The 21,800-nt window shown below is 41.4% G+C and overlaps 1 protein-coding gene across 2 annotated transcripts in view; it reads right to left on the bottom strand.

Moving 5' to 3' along the window:
* USP12 (ubiquitin specific peptidase 12) overlaps positions 1-17,263 on the bottom strand; it is a 102,332-nt gene extending 85,069 nt beyond the window's left edge. Inside the window, exon 1 of one of the 2 annotated variants that reach the window (XM_047722989.1) lies at positions 16,872-17,263. In XM_047722989.1, the coding sequence (XP_047578945.1) occupies positions 16,872-16,919 (48 nt within the window). In that variant the 5' untranslated portion in view covers positions 16,920-17,263. The remainder of the gene's footprint in view (positions 1-16,871) is intronic. The other variant, XM_047722992.1, reaches the window with a different exon arrangement.
* Between the last annotated feature and the right edge of the window lie 4,537 nt (positions 17,264-21,800).

Here is a 21,800-nt window from a genome sequence, read left to right on the forward strand (position 1 = left end):
ATTAGTGTACAATCACAGCCAAGTCTTATTATAGTTCAGATGCAAGAATTTTATTAGGATCCCAGGTACTTACCCACCTGTAGTATCAAAAATTATGTTTAGCTATGAAAAAAGTTAAATTTTATTTTAAAACTCAGCCTATTACTTTGGGAGTGCAATTATGAAAATATTCTGTATATGTTAAGAGATTTACATCTACATATATGAAAAATAGATCTACAGTCTCTCTAAATGTTTTCTACAGTATTTCCTACAAATACAAAAACTGATAAAAGCATTTAAAACGCTATTCTTAAGCTCTAATGAAATGCTGACCTAGGTGATTTTTACCCAACAGTTGCTAAAATCATTAGGTGAAAAGCTGCTGGGGAGCGCATAATAGGAGTCATGCTGACAACACCTGAACCCACCGTCAACTTCACCATCACAGAAAGAGAAGACACGTGTACCTCCTGCTGTGTTGGAACTACAGGTACACATCAATTACCATACATTCTTCTCACTACCACCCACCTACTCAGTCATTCCATCCTTGCTGGGGCAGGGGGCGGGGGGGGGGGGGGGGGGGGGGGGGGGGGGGGGGACAACGTAAAACAAACAAAAAACCCAAAACTACAACAGAAAACACAGATTCTGGATCAAGCCTACAGATCTACCAGTTTACAGAAATACAGAGGATGGAGGGATATTCTACACACCACTAAAAGGATATAATCAGAAAAATGCAGAATATGAGAAAAGCTATGGGAAAACTGAATTTCAATAGATAAGCTACTATTTATAAAAGAGTGAGAGATCCATACTTAAGAGAAAGAACATCCAAATGCAATGTGCAGACCCAGCTATGCAAAACCATTTGAGATAATCAGGCAATTTCAACAATTGGATTGAGGATATTAAGAAATTGGGAAATGGGGGTATGGGCAGTAAATGATACTGTGATTGTACTGAGGATGGGGGGAACTCCACACTTACATTACTAGCAGTATGGTCCAGTGGCAAAAGCACTAGATGGTATTTGGAGAGATCCCAGGCAGATTCCTAATCCCAAATCACTGATCATGTAACTGTAGTCTGTAGTAAGCTATTCATCCATTTTCTCATTTGTGAAACAAAATACTACCAGTTACTGGCCCATTTCACAGATTCTACAGTTACTCTTCAGAAAAAATAAAGTAATAATAAAGTGGTCTAAAATGAAAATGATATTGGTGAGGAGGCTTCTTCACAGCAAGTATCTGCCATGAAAATATATTCTGCATTGTTATTTTTACTAATGACTGACCCACAGTAACCAGGTTTTGTTGACATTTTAAGATATATTTTCTATGAAACCACTTCCTCTGATCTCTTTTTTAAGTTTTACATATAATAAGGAAAAAAAAAACCCACAGGAATAATGCCACAGCTGAAAAGGATCAAAGGTTTTTAGATTTCTTTCTCTGTCACTACTTTGGGGAGGAAAGGAGTGAGTATCCTATTTATGATGTCTCCCACTTTCCTTTACCCACTTCATCAAAAGTACTTCTTCTCATTAACTCACTGGAGCAAAAAATGAGTCCTGTAGGCTGCACATGTGATTATTAATCACATAAACATGTTTTTTTTTAAATTGCCAGACAACTTTCAGAGGAGGTTTTTGCCTAAACCAATACATTGGAATCCATTTAACAAATCTGAGGACAAAATTACTGAAACATTAAACTACTTATGTCATTTTAATCACTAAACGCTTATTTGTTAGCTGTTCTCATTCATGCATACATTCTTGCCTCCTCTCCAAAGCCCTTTCCCCACCCTCATTGTCCTTCCTATCACCTTTGGAATCCCAGCAAGCTCCCCTCTCCACCACTCCCGGAAAGCCTCCAGATGGTCCAGGCTCTGTTCACTCCCAACTCGGCCTGTCTTCCGTTTAAGCAACAAGTCTGAGGTCTGTGTCACTGCTTACCCTGCCATGTGTGGTCTGGTCTTCCCAACTAGACTGCAAGCCCTCTGAGAACACACACTGGTAAAGAGGTAAACAGCCATGCATCCATAGTGTCCAGGACACAGCCTGACCATTCAGATTCAGACTGCAGAAATGGGCCCGACTGCTCCACCGCCGTTATGGGATGAATAGCACCCCACAATAAAAGCATCTGAAGTCCTAACCCCCAGGACCTCAGAATATGACCTTATTTGGATAGAGGGTCTTTACAGAGGTCATCAAGTTACAGGTCATTAGAGTGGGCCCTAATCCAACACCTGGTGTCATTATGAAAAGGGGAAACATGGACAGAGACAGACGTGCAGAGGAAAAGCGATGGGAGAGACAAGAGGGAAAATAGCAAGTAAAGTTGAAGGTGGGGGAGGAGGAGTCATCTGGGTGGCTCAGTAGGTTAAACATGCCCTCAACACAGGTCATGACCTCAGGGTCCTGGGATCAAGCCCCTCATCCAGCTCCCTGCTCAGCAGGGAGCCTGCTTCTCCCTCTCCCTCTGCTTGTGCTCTTTCAAATAAATAAGTAAAATCTTAGAGGAAAAAAAAAAAAAAAGATGAAGGCAGGATGCGTCTACACACCAAAGACTGCCAGCAAACACCAGAAGCTTCAAGAAAGGCAGAGCGGACTCGCTTGACAGCCCTCTGAAGGAACCAACTCTACTGACTCCTTGATTTTGGACTTCTGGCCTCCAGAACTGGGAGACAATACACTTTTGTGATTTTTAAGCCACATAGATTTTGGAGTTTTGTTCGGGCAGCTCTAAGAAACTGTTACAGTTGGGGTTTAAGAAAATGAAAATGTGCAACAGTACTGTGTAAAGTCTAACATGGGAGACACTGAAAATAACGGAGAATAAAATGAGCACATTTTTGACCTAGAAGGAAGTAACCAAATGACAAAGAAAAACAGCCATTATACATGGAAGTAAAAACAGCAAGCTGCAAATCTGCAGATTTGTTGGGGGTGGGGAAGTGACACAAACACACGACGTCATGTTTGTATGTGAACAGGTAACGTCTAACCATTCAGACTCTCACAAGCAGTTAACTGTTGGGAAAGACTGCATCTCCCTCTCTTTGCAGATGATTTTTTTTTTTTTTTTTTAATTCACACAGCTTCGTACTTTTTAAAATAGTAAGTGACTCTTTAACTTTTTAGAAACATAGAATTCAGACTATTGTTTCCAAGGTAATCACATATCATATTCTTTAACAATATACACGGTTAAACCTGAATGATTTATTCACTTTTAAATTCCTCATTTTGATAGTTCAAAAGAATTCATTAGTTACTAATCTACAAAGGCATATTTACCATTCCATTTCTAAAACTGACCTCATCATCATATTTCAGAGTCAGTATTAAATATACTTTGTTTGTTGGGGCGCCTGGGTGGCTCAGTGGGTTAAAGCCGCTGCCTTCGGCTCAGGTCATGGTCCCAGGGTCCTGGGATCGAGCCCCACGTCGGGCTCTCTGCTCACCAGGGAGCCTGCTTCCTCCTCTCTCTCTCTGCCTGCCTCTCTGCCTACTTGTGATCTCTGTCTGTAAAATGAATAAATAAAATCTTTTAAAAATAAATAAATAAATAAATATACTTTGTTTGTAAAAATGACAGAAGGAAAACAAGGCAACATTTACCAACCACTCCACGTTTACCAGGCATATAATCCTGGAGGTTTTACAAATGTTCCATCATTAAATTTCATTTCTAAACTGTGCCACACCTATTCAGTCCAGCCTTCTCCCTGTTAGAGTAGCATTTTTTTTTAAAGATTTTATTTATTTATTTGAGAGAGAGAGAGACAGTGAGAGAGAGCATGAGCGAGGAGAAGGTCAGAGAGCGAAGCAGACTTCCCGTGGAGCTGGAAGCCCGATGCGGGACTCGATCCCGGGACTCCAGGATCATGACCTGAGCCGAAGGCAGTCATCCAACCAACTGAGCCACCCAGGCGTCCCTAGAGTAGCATTTTAAGAGAGCCTTGTTAGCTTTGAGGCCAACCAAAAATATACCCAAAAATCCTTTCTTGAATAATTCATTCCAGATTTATCATCCATAAATTTACTTAAATCCAAGCCTTTTTTTCACCTTTATTTATACGATCTCAATTTGTGAGGTTACTTAGCAATATCACCAGAAAGTAGCCACTCAATAAACATTAAAACGTTTATCGACATCTAGGATACAGCAATACAAGCTTTTCTCAAGAAATAAGAGAATCTCAAATATACAACCTAACCTTACACCTAAAAGGAGAAAGAGAAAGAACAGTAAAAAAAAGCCTAAATCCAGCAAGAGAAGAGAAATAATGATTAGGGCAGAAATCAGTGAAACAGAAATCAAAAGAACAGTAAACCAGACCAACAAAACTAGGAGCTGGTTCTTTGAAAGAATTAGTAAGATCAATAAACCCTCAGCCAGACTTATGAAAAGGAAAAGAAAAGGACCCAAATACATAAAATCATAACTGAAAGAGGAGAGATCACAACCAACACCAAAGAAATACGAACAATCATAAGAATATATTATGAACAACTATATGTCAACAAATTAGGCAATCTGGAAGAAATTGATGTATTCCTAGAAACAAATAAACTACCAAAACTGAAACAGGAAGAAATAGAAAACCGGAACGGACGCGTAATCAGAAAAGAAACTGAAGCAGTTATCAAAAAATCTCCCAACAAAGGAGTCTAGGACCAGAGGGCTTCCCAGGAGAATTCTACCAAACATTTAAAAAGAATTAATACCTATTCTTCTGAAGCTGTTTCAAAAACATAAAAATGGAAGGAAAATTTCCAAACTCACTCTATGAGGCCAGTATTACCTTGATCCCAAAACCAGACAAAGACCCCACTGAAAAGGAGAATTACAGACCAATATCTGTGATGAACATGGATGCAAAAAATTCTTACCAAGAAATCTACATCTAAATTCTCTGTGAAAGCTGAAAATTACTGAAGTCACATTCAACTTTCCAAAGTCTGCTAAGATGATCGAAGTCATCACTAATATAAAATGGCAAGAACATTACAACAAAGCCAGACTGTCAGGGCTGAAATGGTCCAGCTCCCAAAGTGACAGGAGAGAATTAAAGCAAATAGACTGGCACAGCAGGACCGTAGAGTACTGGGAAAGCCAGTGACCTCAGCACAAGCAGCCGTGTAGTCTTTAAGGAACAAAAACAATAAAATTACAGACAGAACAAAACAGGTGACAGATATTACTTGTTAGTTTAAATGGGCGATCTAGCATGTCTTCAAACAAGATGACAATGTTGCCAATACACAAGTGGTGTTACTAGGCTAAGGCTTGATCTTCACAGCGGGGGAAAAAAATCAATCAGAAGGTAAGATTGCTTCCTTCAACTTTCTCTTTGTAAGATGAGAGTCAAAGTCCAGGTAGCTGCTTTACCAGGCATGGGAACATGTCAGGTCTTTGTTGAACTGGGCTCCCTGTGAGGGATATGTAAACCTCTTCAAATTCAAAAAATGTGGTAAAAACAAATGAAACTAACTAGTAAACTAAAGAAACTAGTAAGAAAAAAAGAGTGAAAGGTCTTTTAAAGAAACATATACAAATAACAACAAGAATAATAAATTTGCATAGCAGAATCAAAGCACAGTATTTCTGGTTTTGTTTTTCATCAATTATATCTAGTTTTGAGCCTCTCACATTTCAAAATTGTTCAACACTTGTTCACCTTTAAAGAAAGAACCCTGACAACCATCGGTCTGAGGCAATCAGAGTGTTATACTCTAAATCCATCAAATAATGAAAGATTAAACACTCCATTTCTATTCGTCACTTGTTCCTAGATGAACCAAAGCTTCATCATTCAAGGCTGTAAACTGGAAACCTTCTAAATATTATACCCTGTTTGGCAGAAACAAGAACACCCTTCTTCTCCTACTCTTTCAAAAACACATTTTCCTCGTGCAAAGTTCAAAGTACCAATTGCTACCCCCAAGGTACCACTGTAATCATCCTGCATGAGTATCTTCATAAAGCAAATTAAACACCAGGGAATCTGTTTGACATCAGCAAAAAACTGTGGAACAACATTCTAGGAAAAAAAGATAGTAACTTCTTCAGTTATAATGCCTGAGATAATCACAGACAAATCAGAATAAATGTTTTTGTCTACAGAATCTCATATTACAAACATATTTATCATTCCAAAGAACAGAAGGCTTTTATTTTAGTCTCTCCTTGCCCCTTTACTGCTTGCTTTATTTGTGCTGAGATGGGTTCTTTGTAAGATTCTACTTTAAAAGAATTACAAAAATTCTCTTGTCAAGGATCCCTGAAAAATCCAGGTGGACCAATACTGTAGAAATTAACAACATTTACTCTCCATAATTTTAGAACTTTAAAAAACTGCTACTAGAAGTTAATTACAGGAAGTTTGCTGATATCAGAAGTTAACTGCACCCTCACAGCGCAAATAATTCAGCAAATAATTGTATGCTAATAGGAGAGCCAAATCCACAGAAAGCTTATCAGGAAAAACAAACAAACAAATGAAACCTCTAGTAACCATAAATTTATGAACCATTAAAATGATCTTTAGAAGAAGAAGAACAACAACCACTTAAAAATTTGCTTCATCAATCACCTGAGTATCCTAAGACCAGGATCTTCAAAACACTCATTTTCAAACTCTGACATGACTACACTTTGTGAAAGCGAACTTGTGAGGCCTGTTGTAACTCTAGGACTATGGCACCTTAATGTGCCTTCCATCCTTTCCTTAGGAGGACAAGGAGTCCTATCAATAATGGTCATATACTGATTTTAGGTTCTATTTTATACACAAAGGATGTCTACATGAATTGTCTCATTTCACATGCATCCCCTCATGTGATCTAATGAGAATGACTATTCCATTTCAAAGCTGAAATCCAAGTAACAATAATTAACGAAGTGGGACTCAAAGGTACTCCCCCACACACAGAAAACTTGGAAGTCAAGAGACAAAAATTCCAAATTCTTCTTTAAAAAGGAAGGAAAAACAATTTTGTTCCAACCATTAAAGTTTCAATATATTGGTTTATAGATATCATTATGGATTTGGGGGTCAAGAAATTCAGACCTCATCCCTAGTGAATGTGAGAATGATCTAAAACCTGTTTCTTCAATCTGTGAAAACGGGGTTATTACTTGAGCTTTCCTAGCCCCAAATGGGTCTTCAAGGCAACAGTTATGAGAAAGTATGGAGCTAAGAGAAAAAGGACTAAGTAACTTTGAAATGATTTTGAAATATCTCAAAATCAATCTATATAGTTGGTTTTCTTAAGTATAATAACATGAATATATGGTTATATATGTTGTCTTTTTGTTTTAGGCAGGTTCCTTTTAGCAACATATTGGTTTTTTATGTAATTTATAGTCCTTTCACTATCATACAGATAAATTTAATCCATTTAGATTTATTGTAATTAATGAACTAGGGCTTGTTACACTTTATTTTGGTTTTCTGTTGATCTTTTTTTTTTTTTTTAATTTTGCTTCTTGATTTTTCTATTTTCCTGCTCTCAGAGTCCGAGTGATACAGTTTAATTTCCTGTTGGTTAGGACGCAAGAAAATTCATCTTTTGGGTGGGTGTATATTTATTTATCCTTCATTTTTAACATGCCTATATAACTTTAAAATTTCTAATACTGGGGTTTTTCGGAGGAGCAAACCTTTACCAAGTTTTAACCACCCACTGAATAGTGGTGATTATACCCAATCTTGTTACCATCATCTTTAAAAAAATAATACAATTAACTTTTAACAATCCATGCAATGTACTGACATTTTTATCAATTCCATTGTTTCATTATCCCAACAACTTTCCTCTGAACTTATATTTTCTCAGGCTAAATACATATTTTAATGATATTTTAATGAGAGTCAGTGATTGGTAAACTCTCTTGGTACTTCTTCATCTGCCCCTTCCTCCTCTCCAGCCTAAAATTCTCCCAGGACTCCTTCCATGCCAAACTGAACTACAGATTCTAAAAATAGCACATTATCCCATGACTCTATACCTTTGCTCAGATCTGGAATCCTACCCCTCCTTGTCTACACAATAAATGACTTCATTTCACAAAGTTCAAATCTCTTCTGTGAAGCCTTTCCCTTGAAGTCCTCTTCTCTCTTAAGAGAGAGAGAACCACTTTCTCTTTCTCATGTATCATTACTTACAGAAAAACTGTCTCCTTACACTCATTTTTTCTATATATCTACCCAAACTTTTTCTCATCATGGCATACATAGAGAGTAGTAACTATAGAGCCCCCAAAAATATACAGATAAGACTATTCTCAACTGGATGAGACTGGTCAAGGGATCTGGTCAATCCAAATGCCTCTCGGCTGCCCAGAGGCCACGATTACTTTCTCAGCACAACCAGAACCCATTCAGGACACACTAAATGGGAAGCTTTGTAAAGACCAGGGCTTACCATTGTCATCTTTGTAGTCTCAGTACCCCCCCCCCCCACAACACTAACGTAATGTAATTCTCCAATAATACTTCCTAAAAGTACTTACTGAAGAAAAGGCACTCTCTACCAAAAAAAAAAAAACAAAAAAAAACAAAAAAAACAAAGTCACTATTGGCTTATAAATTCTCCCCATCCTCCCATGAAAAACACTATCAGGCAGAAGACATTAGGTCACTAAAACACCAAAATAAAATCAAAGGCAACAGTCAATAACTCAGCTAAAAGATTCTGTGATTTAAACCAGTATTCACAAGTAGGAAATGCATGGATGATTCCCGCACCTATGAAGCATTTCAATAAGAACATCTGTCAGCTATCACTGAAATAAACATCCACTTCTTGTTTTAAGTTGGAAATAAATTTTTACTGGCATGCAGCCTTCGACATGTGGATTACTACAGATGGGGAGTCTAGGCAAGCTTATACACTTGTAGACACAATTTTTAGAAAAAGTTAATGATCTTTCTTACAAAGAAGCAACAGAAAAGCATAAGGCAGTGAACACAGCAGACTATGCAAAGTCTCAGCACCTCACACAATTATGTTTCCTGTTAAATATCTTGTACTTGACACTATCACAAAATTCTTCTTGACTGGGAACTTTGTGAAAGTGAAGACTTAATAGTTTTCTTCCAAAACAAATTATGTCTATAAACCGTGTCCTTCATCTCCTTCTAATACAAATTCTAACCATAAGATTTTAAATGATCAAACTCTAATTTCAGGTATTCACAATAACACTGTCTCTCTGGTTGCGAGTTTTCAACCCAGCAACCCATACATAACTGTTCATAACAACTAACATTTACCCTTTTCTTACAACACCTTAAAGTACTTTACAGATATTTAATCCTTTTCCAACCCATGAGACAAGGAGAGAATAATAGGTTTTCGACAAGATAGGAAAGCAGACTGGGTAACTGCACGGCAGGCCAACGAGAGATGTTATTCCAGGAAAGGACAGAGGCAGGAACAATCGGAAAATACAAAAGGAAATAAGGCCTGAAGCTGACTTTGATACACACAAGTCATTCTAACAATGACAAAAAGTTGGGGTGCCTTTTTTTTAGTATAAAAAATAAGGCAAGATTTTTCTTCTAAAAGTAGTATTCCCAACTTACCTAAACGTCTCAAAAATTTTCGAGAATGTCACAAATTAGACCACATCTATTCCCAGACAAAAAGAATAAAATCTTTCTACAAACTATTTAAAACAGAGAAAGATCATCTCCATTCTTAGTTTACAATATCATAATCTAATGCACTTCAAAATAAATCTGTGTTTTCAGAGGCATATATTATTAATGAGCTGTTTCCTGTGATGAAAATGAACTGCAATAATTGCATTTAATTAAACAAATTTCAATTTTGCTTACTAATATTTGTTGAGCTAACATGAATCAGTAGCATCAAAGAGTCCTTTCTACACCGAGGGCACAAATCACTTTAGAGGGGTAATAAAGAACCACCACCATTACAAAGTGATTACTATGAACCCAAGTATCATTTACCCCCATTTTACAGATAAGGAAGCCACAGCACAGAAAATTAAGTTGTCCAAGATTGCACTCACACCTAAGGAAACAAATGTAGACTCTCAAAAAAGGGCACCAATTCAAAATTGGGTTTTAATTGTACGAAAAGAAAAAATGTTCAAGCATGAGTAAATAGTTACATAGTAATAGCCTGTTAATGAATAAAATGGCAATATCCCTAACCTCCACAAAATGCTTTTAAAGGAAGAAATATGTATTTACTTTGGACTGTAATTTTCCATGAACAAAACTGGGGAACTAGACATAATTCATATTTAACTGTATCGAATTCCATGCTCCTTATATAATCTAAAACATGACTGAATACAACCTACTAAATGGGAGAAATATTTGCAAATCATGTATCTGGTAAGGGACTAATATCCAAGATACATACATAAAGAACTCACTCAAACAGCTCAATAGCAAAAAAAAAAAAAAATCTGACTTTTAAATGGGCAAAAGATCTGAACAGACATTTTTCCAGCTAGCCAACAGATATATGAAAAGATGCATATCATCAATCCTCAAAGAAATGCAAATCAAAACTACAATGAGGTCCGACCTCATACCTTTTAGACTGTATCATCAAAAAGAAAAAAAAAAAAAAGTATTGGTGAGGATATGAAAAAAAGGGAATCTTTATTGGTGGGAATGCACTTTTGGTGGGAATGTAAGCTGGCATAACCACTATGGTAAACAGTATGGATGTTCCTCAAAAAAATTAAAAATAGAACTACCATAACACTGCAATTATCTGAAGAGAATGAAAACACTAACTTGAAGAGGTATCTGCACCCTTGTGTTCACTGCAGCATTATTTACAATAGCCAAGACCCAGAAGAAACCAAGTGTCTACCAATGGATGCATGGATAAAAGAAATTATTGTATATACACAGAGTGGAATAATACTCAGCCAGAAAAAAGAATGAAATCTTGCCATAGGCAACACCACGGATGGACCTAGAAAGCATTATGCTAAGTGATGTAAATCAGACAGAGAAAGGCAAATACCTATGATCACTCACATGTGGAATCTTAAACAAACAAACAAACAAACAAAAAAAAACCACCAAACTCATACAGAGAACAGTTTGATGGCTGCAGAGGTGCAAGGGGTGAAGGTAGTCAAAAAGTAAGAAGAAAAAAATTAATAGATAAAACATGATTAAAGCTTCCAAAATACGGGGGTGATATCAGTAATAATTTATAAACTCTGAAGGAATCAAAGTATTCAGTTTTAGATCTGGAAGGAAACAAACGTTCAAGAAAACTTAAATTTATCTTCTGGGTTAACTGCTCTTTTTACTATACCATGCTGTAGGATACATAATAAAATATTAAACATTCAGTTTATTAAGCTACTAAAAGAAAATCTAAATTAGATTTTAGGTTAGACTATCTGATTTAAATCAGACCATCTAAATCTGGAAAAATGAAGGTTTCTGGAAAGGATTAATGCTACTAAGTGAACAAGTGCTTAAATAATCTTTCCTGAGACAGCAAAGTTTCAGGAGAACTAGAATAAAAATTATTTCAAAGGCAGGAAGGAAGAAACTTCCAAGTAACAAAATGGAGGTTTTCCATCTCTGGGGGACCTGGTCAAAAGCTGGGAATCAAATAAAACAAGACGTGTTGTGATCAAGACTGGCTAAAAGTAGCCACGTGGATCATGATAGGGTAAATAAAATGCTCTGAGATCTAGTATAAAAAGATTAGCTAGAAGCAGAAGGTTAAGCAAAACCACATGATATAAAATAAAACCAGTCTTTAGACACATTCCACACACTTGAATATGGTGTTTAAAACTATACTTTTTAAGCATATTAAAAGTTTCAAATCCCAATGGTCTTACCTTTGTGATAACTATTAAGTACCTAAGATTAGAATAAACCCATCATCATTTACAAAATTCCATTTCTACTAACTATATACAACGTAGTAGCCTATCACTATACCTTTCTGCATTAACACACTTGCCATATTATCATTTTAAACATTAAACTCTCCATGCTTATCCTGCAATTATACAAATTTAAAAGCTAGCAAGACAATCATTCATGGGGAAAACTGAAACGGAAAATTTTATCTATAAGTTTAAGTTTTTTTGTTTGTTTATTTGTTTTTTAAAGATTTTGTTTATTTATTTGAGAGAGAGACAGTGAGAGAGAGCATGAGAGGCGAGAAGGTCAGAAGGAGAAGCAGACGCCCTGTGGAGCTGGGAGCCCGATGCGGGACTCGATCCCGGGACTCCAGGATCGTGACCTGAGCCAAAGGCAGTCGCCCAACCGACTGAGCCACCCAGGCGCCCAAGTTTTTTTTTTTTTTGTTTTTTGTTTTTTTAAAGACAAAATATGCTCTGGGAGGTAAACAGTTATTTTCTTTTTGCGTAAGAGTTTTCAAATGCTTTTTACAAAATATTTTCCAAATTTTCTCTAATGAGAACACATCATTTTAATAACCAAAAGGTATTGTAGCCAAAATCAGATTAGCAAGCTTAAATAAACCTTTTATAACACTTACTCTAAATGCTCTCTCCACTAAGCCTCCTCAAACACATGTTCAAACAGTCCTTATCAGTACTTAACCATTTACATGAGAAAAAAATCCTTCTTTTTGAAATTTTCCTGCCTAAAATTAATGTTTATAGTAAAAACAGCAAAAATGAGTAAAACAATGGCAACTCACTTTGAATTTTCCTATTATAGAAGTACTATTCTACTAATAAAATATAAATAAAAATTATTTTACTAATAAAAGAATTACATCTACCCTATTTCCTGAGAAGGAACAAAGCATTTTATTATTTAATACAATATTCGGACTGCGGAGAGCAGCCCGAGCGCAGGCGTGCACGCACACACACTCGCCCCCCCCACCCCCCCAGGGGGGTTGACAATCAACAGGGCAGAGGCTTAACTTAACTCTTAACTCTGAGTGACCCTGGTGAGACTCAAAACAATGAGAAAAGACAAATAGCCACCTTCACCTGTGACTTTCCTTCAATAAGGAGTTCAAAGGTCACCGTGTGTAGGGTGCTATTTTAGGGACAAGCTTTTAAGAAGTAAACCTGTCGGACCTGCACAGAGCTGACTTGGGGCCTTGGCCTCCCACGTTCTGATGGCTCTACTTCCCCGTGCTGTGACTGGGAGTGGGCAAGCAGCCAGGCCAGTGCCATCCCAGGATCTAACACCGTCTACCCTTAAAAACTTCTCCTTTACCCAATCCCCCTCCTCAACAATCTCTTCCCAAACATGACTTCTCCAACCCACACAGGAAGGGACGTAATGATCCCAGCTGGTGCAGCTGATGCCTTCGAGGAACAGCCCAAGACCCATGTATTACCACTTTCCAGTCCCAGGCCACCCAAAACTGCTCTGCAGCTTTGGTTTCCAAACCTAGGCCTCTCTTATATGTATCTGGCTACTTTTCCCATCATTTAATAATTATTAAGGAGACTATTTAATATCAGGTAACTACTATGTAAACTCTAAAGCTAGCTACTTCAGAGGCAAAACAAACACCACCATGTGACACTGAAAATATATTATTTCGTGGACAAATAACAAGAGGCATTTCTAGATGTAGCTTTGCAAGTTTATTCACTCCCATCTAAAAAGAATCACTCATTTGGGTCAGGCTACAACACCAACTTCAGAAAAACTGATTTTTCCCATATTAGCAGAACAACAGTGACCTAGAATAAGACATATCTGAAGAGATTTTTTCTTAACAGCTACTCGATCCAATTAAGGTACTGCCCATCCGCCCAGATACCTTAAGCTGACAAATGAAAAAAAAAAAAATCAGGTAAACTTTACTTTTTTTTTTTTTTAAGATTTTTATTTATTTATTTTACAGAGAGAGAGAGATCACAAGTAGGCAGAGAGGCAGGCAGAGGAGGAGGGGGAAGCAGGCTCCTTGCTGAGCGCAGAGCTCCATCCCAGAACCCTGAGATCATGACAAAAGCCAAAGGCAGAGGCTTTAACCCAATGAGCCACCCAGGTGCCCCTAAACTTTACTATTTCTAAAATAAAATTCCAATTCATCATATTTTCACAGATGTTGACCCTCTGAGTAGAAGTATCATTCTTCTTAGGTCCAACACCTCCTCTTTACCACCAACACACACACACCCACCACCACCACCAACCTCATCCATGCTAAACAAACTCATTTCCCCCAGACTCAGGTAGGAGAAATGGAGGCCTCTGGGAAACTGTTCTCTAGTTTGCAGAAGTTATCCACCAAACTGCAGAAATAAACAATAGTCCTTCCCTTAAGGTCTTCAGTCTAATAAGGAGACAAGAGAAAAATTCACAACACAGCAAGTGTAATAAATGCTACTGAGGTTACCAAAACTCCATGAAATAATGAGGGGGATAGAGGTGGGGACGGACAGGAGTAGGATTATCTAAGTAAGGCTATCAGCTTGAGAGGGAAGAACTCACCAGACTAGAAGCAAAGAGGGAGTGTTCAAAGCCTACACAAAGAGCATTTACAAAGGCACAAAGGTAAATACCTTTACTTTTCTTGACCATCAATTTTGTAAGACAGGTTGCAGTCTTCTTTAAAGAGTAAGATAACAGATTACTTTGAGACATTCAGCATTATTTTGGGAGTGCATCAGAATTTATTCAAATACGAACTACAGACAACCCAATTCTTTTTTTTTTTAAGATTATTTATTTATTTATTTGACAGGCAGAGATCACAAGTAGGCGGAGAGGCAAGCAGAGAAAGAGAGAGGGGAAAGCAGGCTCCCCGCTGAGCAGAAAGCCTGATGCGGGGCTCAATCCCATGACCCTGGGATCATGACCTGAGCTAAAGGCAGAGGTTTTAACCCGATGAGCCACCCAGGCGCCCCGTGACACACCCAATTCTAACACTAGTTTTGGAACCATCTTATATGACCAGGCACTGACATTTCCATATTCACCAACAATACACACACACCGCATGCAACCAATCAACACACTTGAGTGAAAGCCCTAGAAAGAGCTTGAGTCTGACATTCTTCAGATCAGAATCCTTTACTCAGCCTTTGACTTGGCAAATCTCTCCCCATCTTCCTAATCTAATCAGAGCATATATATTTAATATATCTACCTGAATACTGTTTGTGTCCCTCAACTAGATCATAAACACCATGAAAGCAGGGACTGCCCTGATCACTACTGTTTCCCCACTGGCTGAGGCCAGTCTCTCTCCCTTAGCAAGTAATAAACGAATGAATGAATGGTGAGTAGAGAGTAACAACACGTCACTCCCTAAGCAATAGACTTTGACAATGAACTATGACCAGATAATCCGTGTAGCTCAGCAATCTGGCAAGATTATCACTTTCAAAGAATTAATTATCACATTCCTTCTGAAACAGAATACGATAATAATTGGCATATCTAAAAATAATTAATCCACATGATCCTGGGGAATCGTTGTTAATATAGTCCCTTTAATATCAATGATTTCCTAAAATGTAAATTGTGAAAAAGAACAAACATTCATTTGGGGAAATGGATTCTTCAGTGATTCGCTCTTCAACATGATTTAATACTGTAGATTTTAATTCCACCTGACTTCAGCCATTTTTTTGTACTGTTCCTCAGTGTGCAGTATAGAATCTGCCTCTAAAGCACCTTTCCAATCTGATTCATCACTCCTTAAAGCCATATAAAATATACTACCCTTAAATCGAAGATTGCTGGGGATCTCCTTGTGCAATCGGACGCACAAAAAGGGCCAGTTAGAGCAGAAGGAAAGATTTCAGGTGTCTTTAATAACATAATCGCTAGGCCCACACTGCAAAGAATAACTTTTTTTCTGTGAGGGTTCACAACTAAGATCCCTCGTTGTAAGCTCAGAAGTACCTAATGAAACGAATTTGCCCCATCGTGTGGAAAAACTGGGGCCCTTCTGGCCAATCACGAAAACACCAAGATTTAAACGCACCCACGTTTTGCTGTAATTAATTCGGGACTTTGCAACAGGCAGCAGCACTTTTCCGTCAAAGTCTATTTAAATGCCCCAACGAAAACGCGAACAACAACCCTTACAATCCGTCCCCGTACAGAAGTACTTCCAGCCACACACAGATGTGTCTGATGTATTAAAGTAAACAATCGACCGGGAAGCTTAAGCTGTTTTCAAGATTAACGCGGATTCGCAAAGCCGAGACTGCCACCTGGACACATGGCTGGAAAACGGAGAGCTCGTTGCTCAGGAAGAGCCGAAAATGGGAAAATTTTCAACACCACTTATTTAAAGTTTCCACCTTCACACACACCCCCTTCCCCTAAGCACCGGGTGGGGGCCTCGGCGTCGCCAGAGGCGCGCGGAGGATATCTGCATTTGACTTCCGTCCTCTCCCGGCAGGAATGAGACCCTGCCTTCCTGCCCGCGGACCCCCCACCCCCGCCCAGGGCCGCCCCCCCGCTCCGCGCACCGCCGGACGGAAATGGAGAGGCACTGCCCCGCGTCCTTCCACCTCCGACCCCAGCCGGGGGCCGTGAGCCCACAGCTCAGGGTGCGCCTCGCCGCTCCACCCCGGCGCTGCGGGAAGACTCGGACAGTTGAGCCCGCGGGCGCTGACGATCGGTGCCCGCGCCCCGCCGCGTCCGCCACGGTCGCCCCCGCGCCGCCCGGGCTCGCCGGGTACCTCCCCGCTTTCCGGAGACAGCGGAGCCCCCGCGCTCCCCGCCCGCCGCCGTCCAACCGCCCCCGCCTGGGCCGCGGGGGCCCCCACGCTAGGCCCCGCGGGCCGCCCGGGTAAGGGGCGGGGACAAGGGCCGAGCCGCCGCCGCCCGCCCGCCCGCCCGCGGGGATCCCGGGGCCGCCCCCGCCGCCCTCCCGCCGCACCTACCATGGTACAGATGGAGGCGAATTTGGAGACTGTCATTAGGATTTCCATCCGCCCAACGCCATCTTCCACCCAATCACAGCGGCGGCGGCGGGCGGGGGAGGAGAGGAGCCGGGCCGCCCGCTCGCACCGCAGCCCGCGGGCGGACCCCGAGCCGCCACGGACCCACGCACCGAGCCTGCTCTGCCGCCGCTGCCGTCGTCGCCGCCGGCGCTCCGGCACTCCCCGCCTCGGGCCCCAGTCCCCGCCTGCCGCTCGCCCGCCCGCCCCCGGCTCCTCCCCGGCGCAGGGCGCAGTCGCTGCCTCGGGGCCCGCGCCTGCCCGCGAAGCCGCCCGCCCGTACACCCGCCCTGCGCGCTGGGGAGCGGGCTCCGCCGAGGCCCTAATGCCCGGCCTGCCCGGCAGCTGCTTGGCCCAGCGGCGCGCCCCGCCCACCCTCCGCGCGCCCCGCCCACCCTCCGCGCGCCCCGACCGCCCCGCGCGGCCCCGCCCACTCCTCCGCGCCCGGCTCTTCGGCCCCGGTGCGCGCGAGCCGGGGAACTCAGGCGCGGCCCCACCCCGCGCTCGACCCGGCCCCGCCTCCCGCCCGCGTCCCTCGCGGTCCTAGAGCCCGAGCGCCACCAGAGCCCTGGCTGCGAGGAGAGCGGGGGAACAGGGAACGCGGGAGAAGGCGGGGGGGGGGGGGGGGGGCTCGTCCTTTCGCTGCACGGGCTGCGGCGACTTGGGTAAGTCCGGGAGAGGACTGACCCGCAGCCTCCGCTAAGGGTGAGGGGACAGCTGGTCCCCACTCCCCAGAAAGAAAACGGAGGTGATCTGGGTAATTCTGGGCGGAGTGGGAGGAAACCTTCATACGGTTATTTCAACCGGGTAATCCAACATCCCAAGCACTTAACAAAATGTCAGGTGGTCTATCTCTTTGACATACAGTGGGTGAATCACCTGGTCAAAACACCATAACTTAACAAAAGATAATTAAAAATGAAACTATATATTTAGCTCCTTGAATTAGGAAGAAAGACAAGTAATGGGGAAGGGGGCCAAGCTGCCTTCCCGCCTCCCTCCTGGCCATAAATTTAGAATATGTTTATAAATATAGTACCTAAATATATTTGTTCTGAAAGTTGAGTTGCAAAAGAGGGAAAATCTCAACCCAACACTGATGATGATGTTACCATAGACAAAAAGTCTCCTGAGTGAGAAAAAATGTCCTGTGAGAAATACTTAAGCTGGGTCAGCTAGGGTACGGTTCCTCTTTTCTACTTTTATAAAATACATCAATGCATCCTGTTCTTTATGTCAGGAAACTCAGCTTTATTTCTTCCTATTTGAGAAAGTAGTTCAAATTAGTAGAACAACTTTATTATATTGGAAAGCCTGTAACATTTCCCATTTGGTGAGCTGCAGTGATGGGGTGATTTTGGGTTCCCCTATTTCAGTGTGGCTGAGGATGTGAATTCAGATAAACCTCCAAAAATCAGATATGCCTTGCCTAATAGGTTCAAAGCATTTGAAACACAAAACAAAGCAAACAAAATTTAGGTGCAAAACAGAGTTCTGGTACATGAATGCTGTTTCCATAGTGATTTCCATTATAAGCTTGTTAGGGGGAAAAATTGCAAATAGAATATAGCCAAGTCCCATAGTTGCTGGCTTGATTCTCCAGGGACCTACCTCCATGGCAGCTGGGGCCCTCCCTCTTTGCCCTGATACCCAAGCCAGCAGCTAGGACCCTGCTTTTCACCACCACACAGTCAAGTACTTGGAGTGCTTAGTGCCTCCCTCTCCCTGCCAAAGATTAGGAAATATCACCCACCTGAATTCTTTCTGTGTTCTATTCTGCTTAGACCCCAGGGCCTACCAGTGTCACCATGCTCCCAGACCCTGTCTTGCCTATTTGGGTAAACTCCTATTGTAATCCCGCCTTCCCCTTCTACTATTCTGTTCCAGGAAACAGATCTAATGTGCCAGAATTTGAGCCCTGCCTCCATCTACACTGCCCACCAACATTCGTCTTCATCCACAAATCCTAAAATGTCACAGGAACAGAGCCTGCCAGCTTTACACTTAATTTTACATAAGAACGGGCCTTTTAAAAAATGGATTCCTGGTAGAATTATCAAGAGTTATGTATAGGTGATGTCATAACCGTCTAAATTCACAAGGGGGTCATAGATCCTAATTGCAGAACCTCACGATGCCTTGTCTCCCCAGCCTCAAGTTCACTGGAGAGGCACAGATATAAAGAGATTCTTCAAAGTGCTGCAATGGAATATTTTGTAACAATGTGTCATACAGTTAAGATTTGATTGAGGGGCATCTGGGGTGGCTCAGTTGGTTAAGCGTCTGCCTTCAGGTCAGGTCATGATCCCAGGGTCGTGGGATCAAGCGGGGCATCAGTGGGGAGTCTGCTTCTCCTTTTCCTTCTCCCTCTGTGTTCTCTCTCTCTCTCTCTCACACACACACATACATACATACATACATAAATCTTAAAAAAAAAAAAAAAAAGATTTGACGGAAACACAACCCCTTTGTACCCAGAACTTAGAAGGGGTTATCTAGGTTTAGAACCCAGTTTTTACCTGTAGCTTTATCAGCTTTACCATGACCTTCACTGTACCTAGAGAAAGATGTGTATGTGTACAACTGACTTCTTTGGGGCCTGCCTGAGTGTGTGAGCTACAAAATATACCCACATAACTTCAAGGACCAAGCATAATCTACTTGGTCACACAGTATTTTAATTTTTGTCATTTGAATACTTGTACACAATCCTGTCATGTCTAGTTCCTTGCAAGCCCTTCATGTTTTCTGTTGCCTGTCTTGTCTCCAGTTAACCACGTGTCACCTCGTACAGGCATACCATGGAGATGTCGTGGGTTTGGTTCTGGACCACCACAATAAAGCAAATATTGCCATAAAGCAAGTCAAATCAATGTTGGGGTTTCCCAGCACAAGCAAAAGTTATATTTATACTATACTATAGTCTTTTAAGTGTGCAAATAGCATTACATCTAAGAAAACAATGTATGTACCTCAACTTAAAGAATACTTTCTTGGGATGCCTGGGTGGCTCAGTTGGTTGAGTGGCTGCTTTCGGCTCAGGTCATGATCCCAGCGTCCTGAGATCCAGTCCCACATCAGGCTCCTTGCTCATTAGGGAGCCTGCTTCTCTCTCTGCCTCTGCCTGCCACTCTGTCTGCCTGTGCTCCTTCTCTCTGACAAATAAATGAATAAAATCTTTAAAAAAAAAAAAAGAATACTTTCTTACTACAAAATGTGAACTCTCATCCAAACCTTCAGCAAGTCATAATCTTTTTGCTGGTAGAGGGTCTTGCCTCGATATTGATGATGTTGAGCTGCTGACTCATCAGGGCTGTGGCCATTAAAGACTGGGGTGGCTGTGGCAATTTCTTAAAAGAATACAATACAGTTTACCGCATGGACTGGATCATGAGACGGCAGCAAAGTGGTCCCATCTTCTCACACCACTTCTAACTCCAGTTCTCTTGCTGTTTCCACCACCTCTGCGGTGACTGCCTCCGCGGATGCCCTGAACCCCTCCAAGTCCTCCGGGAGGGTGGGAACCAATCTATCCCAAACTCTGGTGAATGTGGATATTTTGACCTCTTCCCATGAATATTTTAAAAGCATCTGGAATGGTGAATCCGTGCCAGAAGGGTTTTATTTGCTTAGCCCAGATCTATCAGAGGAATCGCTATCTATGACAGCTATAACCTTACAAAATTGTATTTATTGAAATATAAGACCTTCCGAGTTTCGTGTGTAGCAGAACAGCTCCCTCACTACAATCTATTACAGGTCAGCCCGCAATACAAGAAAAAAATATTAAAAATAATATTAACAATAATAAAAGAAAAAAATAAGACTTGAAAGTCAAAATGACTCCGTGATCCAGGGGCTGCGGGATGGCTGTTGTGTCAGCGGGCATGACAACGACGTTCATCTTTGACGTCTCCGTCAGAGCTCCTGGATGACCCGCTGCGTTGTCAGTGAGCAGTCGCATTCTGATAGAAATCGTTTTTCTCAGCAGTAGGTCTCAGTGCACTTCATATATTCAGTAAAACATGTTGTAAACAGACAGACTGTCATCCATACCTTGTGTCATTTATAGAGCACAGGCAGAGTAGATGGAGCATAATTTTTAAAAACTCTAGGATTTTCAGAATGGTCAGTGACCTTTGGCTTCAACTTCAAGTCACCAGCTGCTTTAGTCTCTAATCAGAGTCAGCCTGTCCTATGAAGCTGCGAAGCCAGGCATTGACTTCTCTTGTCTAGGTCTGAGGGTCCTCGATGGCATCTTCTTCCAGTAGAAGGCTGTCTTGTCTACACTGGAAACCTGCTGTGGTGTGTAGCCACTTTCATCGCTGTGGTAGCTGGACCTTCTGGAGAACTTGCCGCAGCTTCTCCCCCAGCCCTCGCTGCTTCACATTGTACTTTCTGTTATGGAGCTGGTTCTTTCCTTCAACCTCATGGACCAGCCTTTGCAGCTTCAGACTTTCCTCTGCAGCTTCCTCACCTCTCTCAGCCCTCCCAGAATCACAGAGACCTAGGGCCTTGCTCGGGGTCAGGCTTTGGCTTAAAGGAATGCTGGGGCTGGTTTGCTTCTCCAGACCACTCGAACTTTCTCTGTATCAGCGGTAAGCCTGCCTCATTTACATATCATCTGTAGCATAGCACTCATAATTCCCTTCAAGATTGTTTCCTTTGCATTCCCAGTTTGGCTAATATTTGATGCAAGAGGCCTAGCTTTGGGCCTATTTCGGCTTTCAACATGTCGAAGCTAAGCTTAATCACTTCTAGTTTTGATTTAAAATGAGAGACAGTGACCCTTCCTTTCACTTGAGCACTTGGAGGCCACTGTAGGGTTACCAACTGGCCTCATTTCCATGTTGTTATGTCTCAGGGAACAGG

Source organism: Lutra lutra, chromosome 3 (genome assembly GCF_902655055.1).
Source record: "Lutra lutra chromosome 3, mLutLut1.2, whole genome shotgun sequence".
Lineage (NCBI taxonomy): Eukaryota > Metazoa > Chordata > Mammalia > Carnivora > Mustelidae > Lutra > Lutra lutra.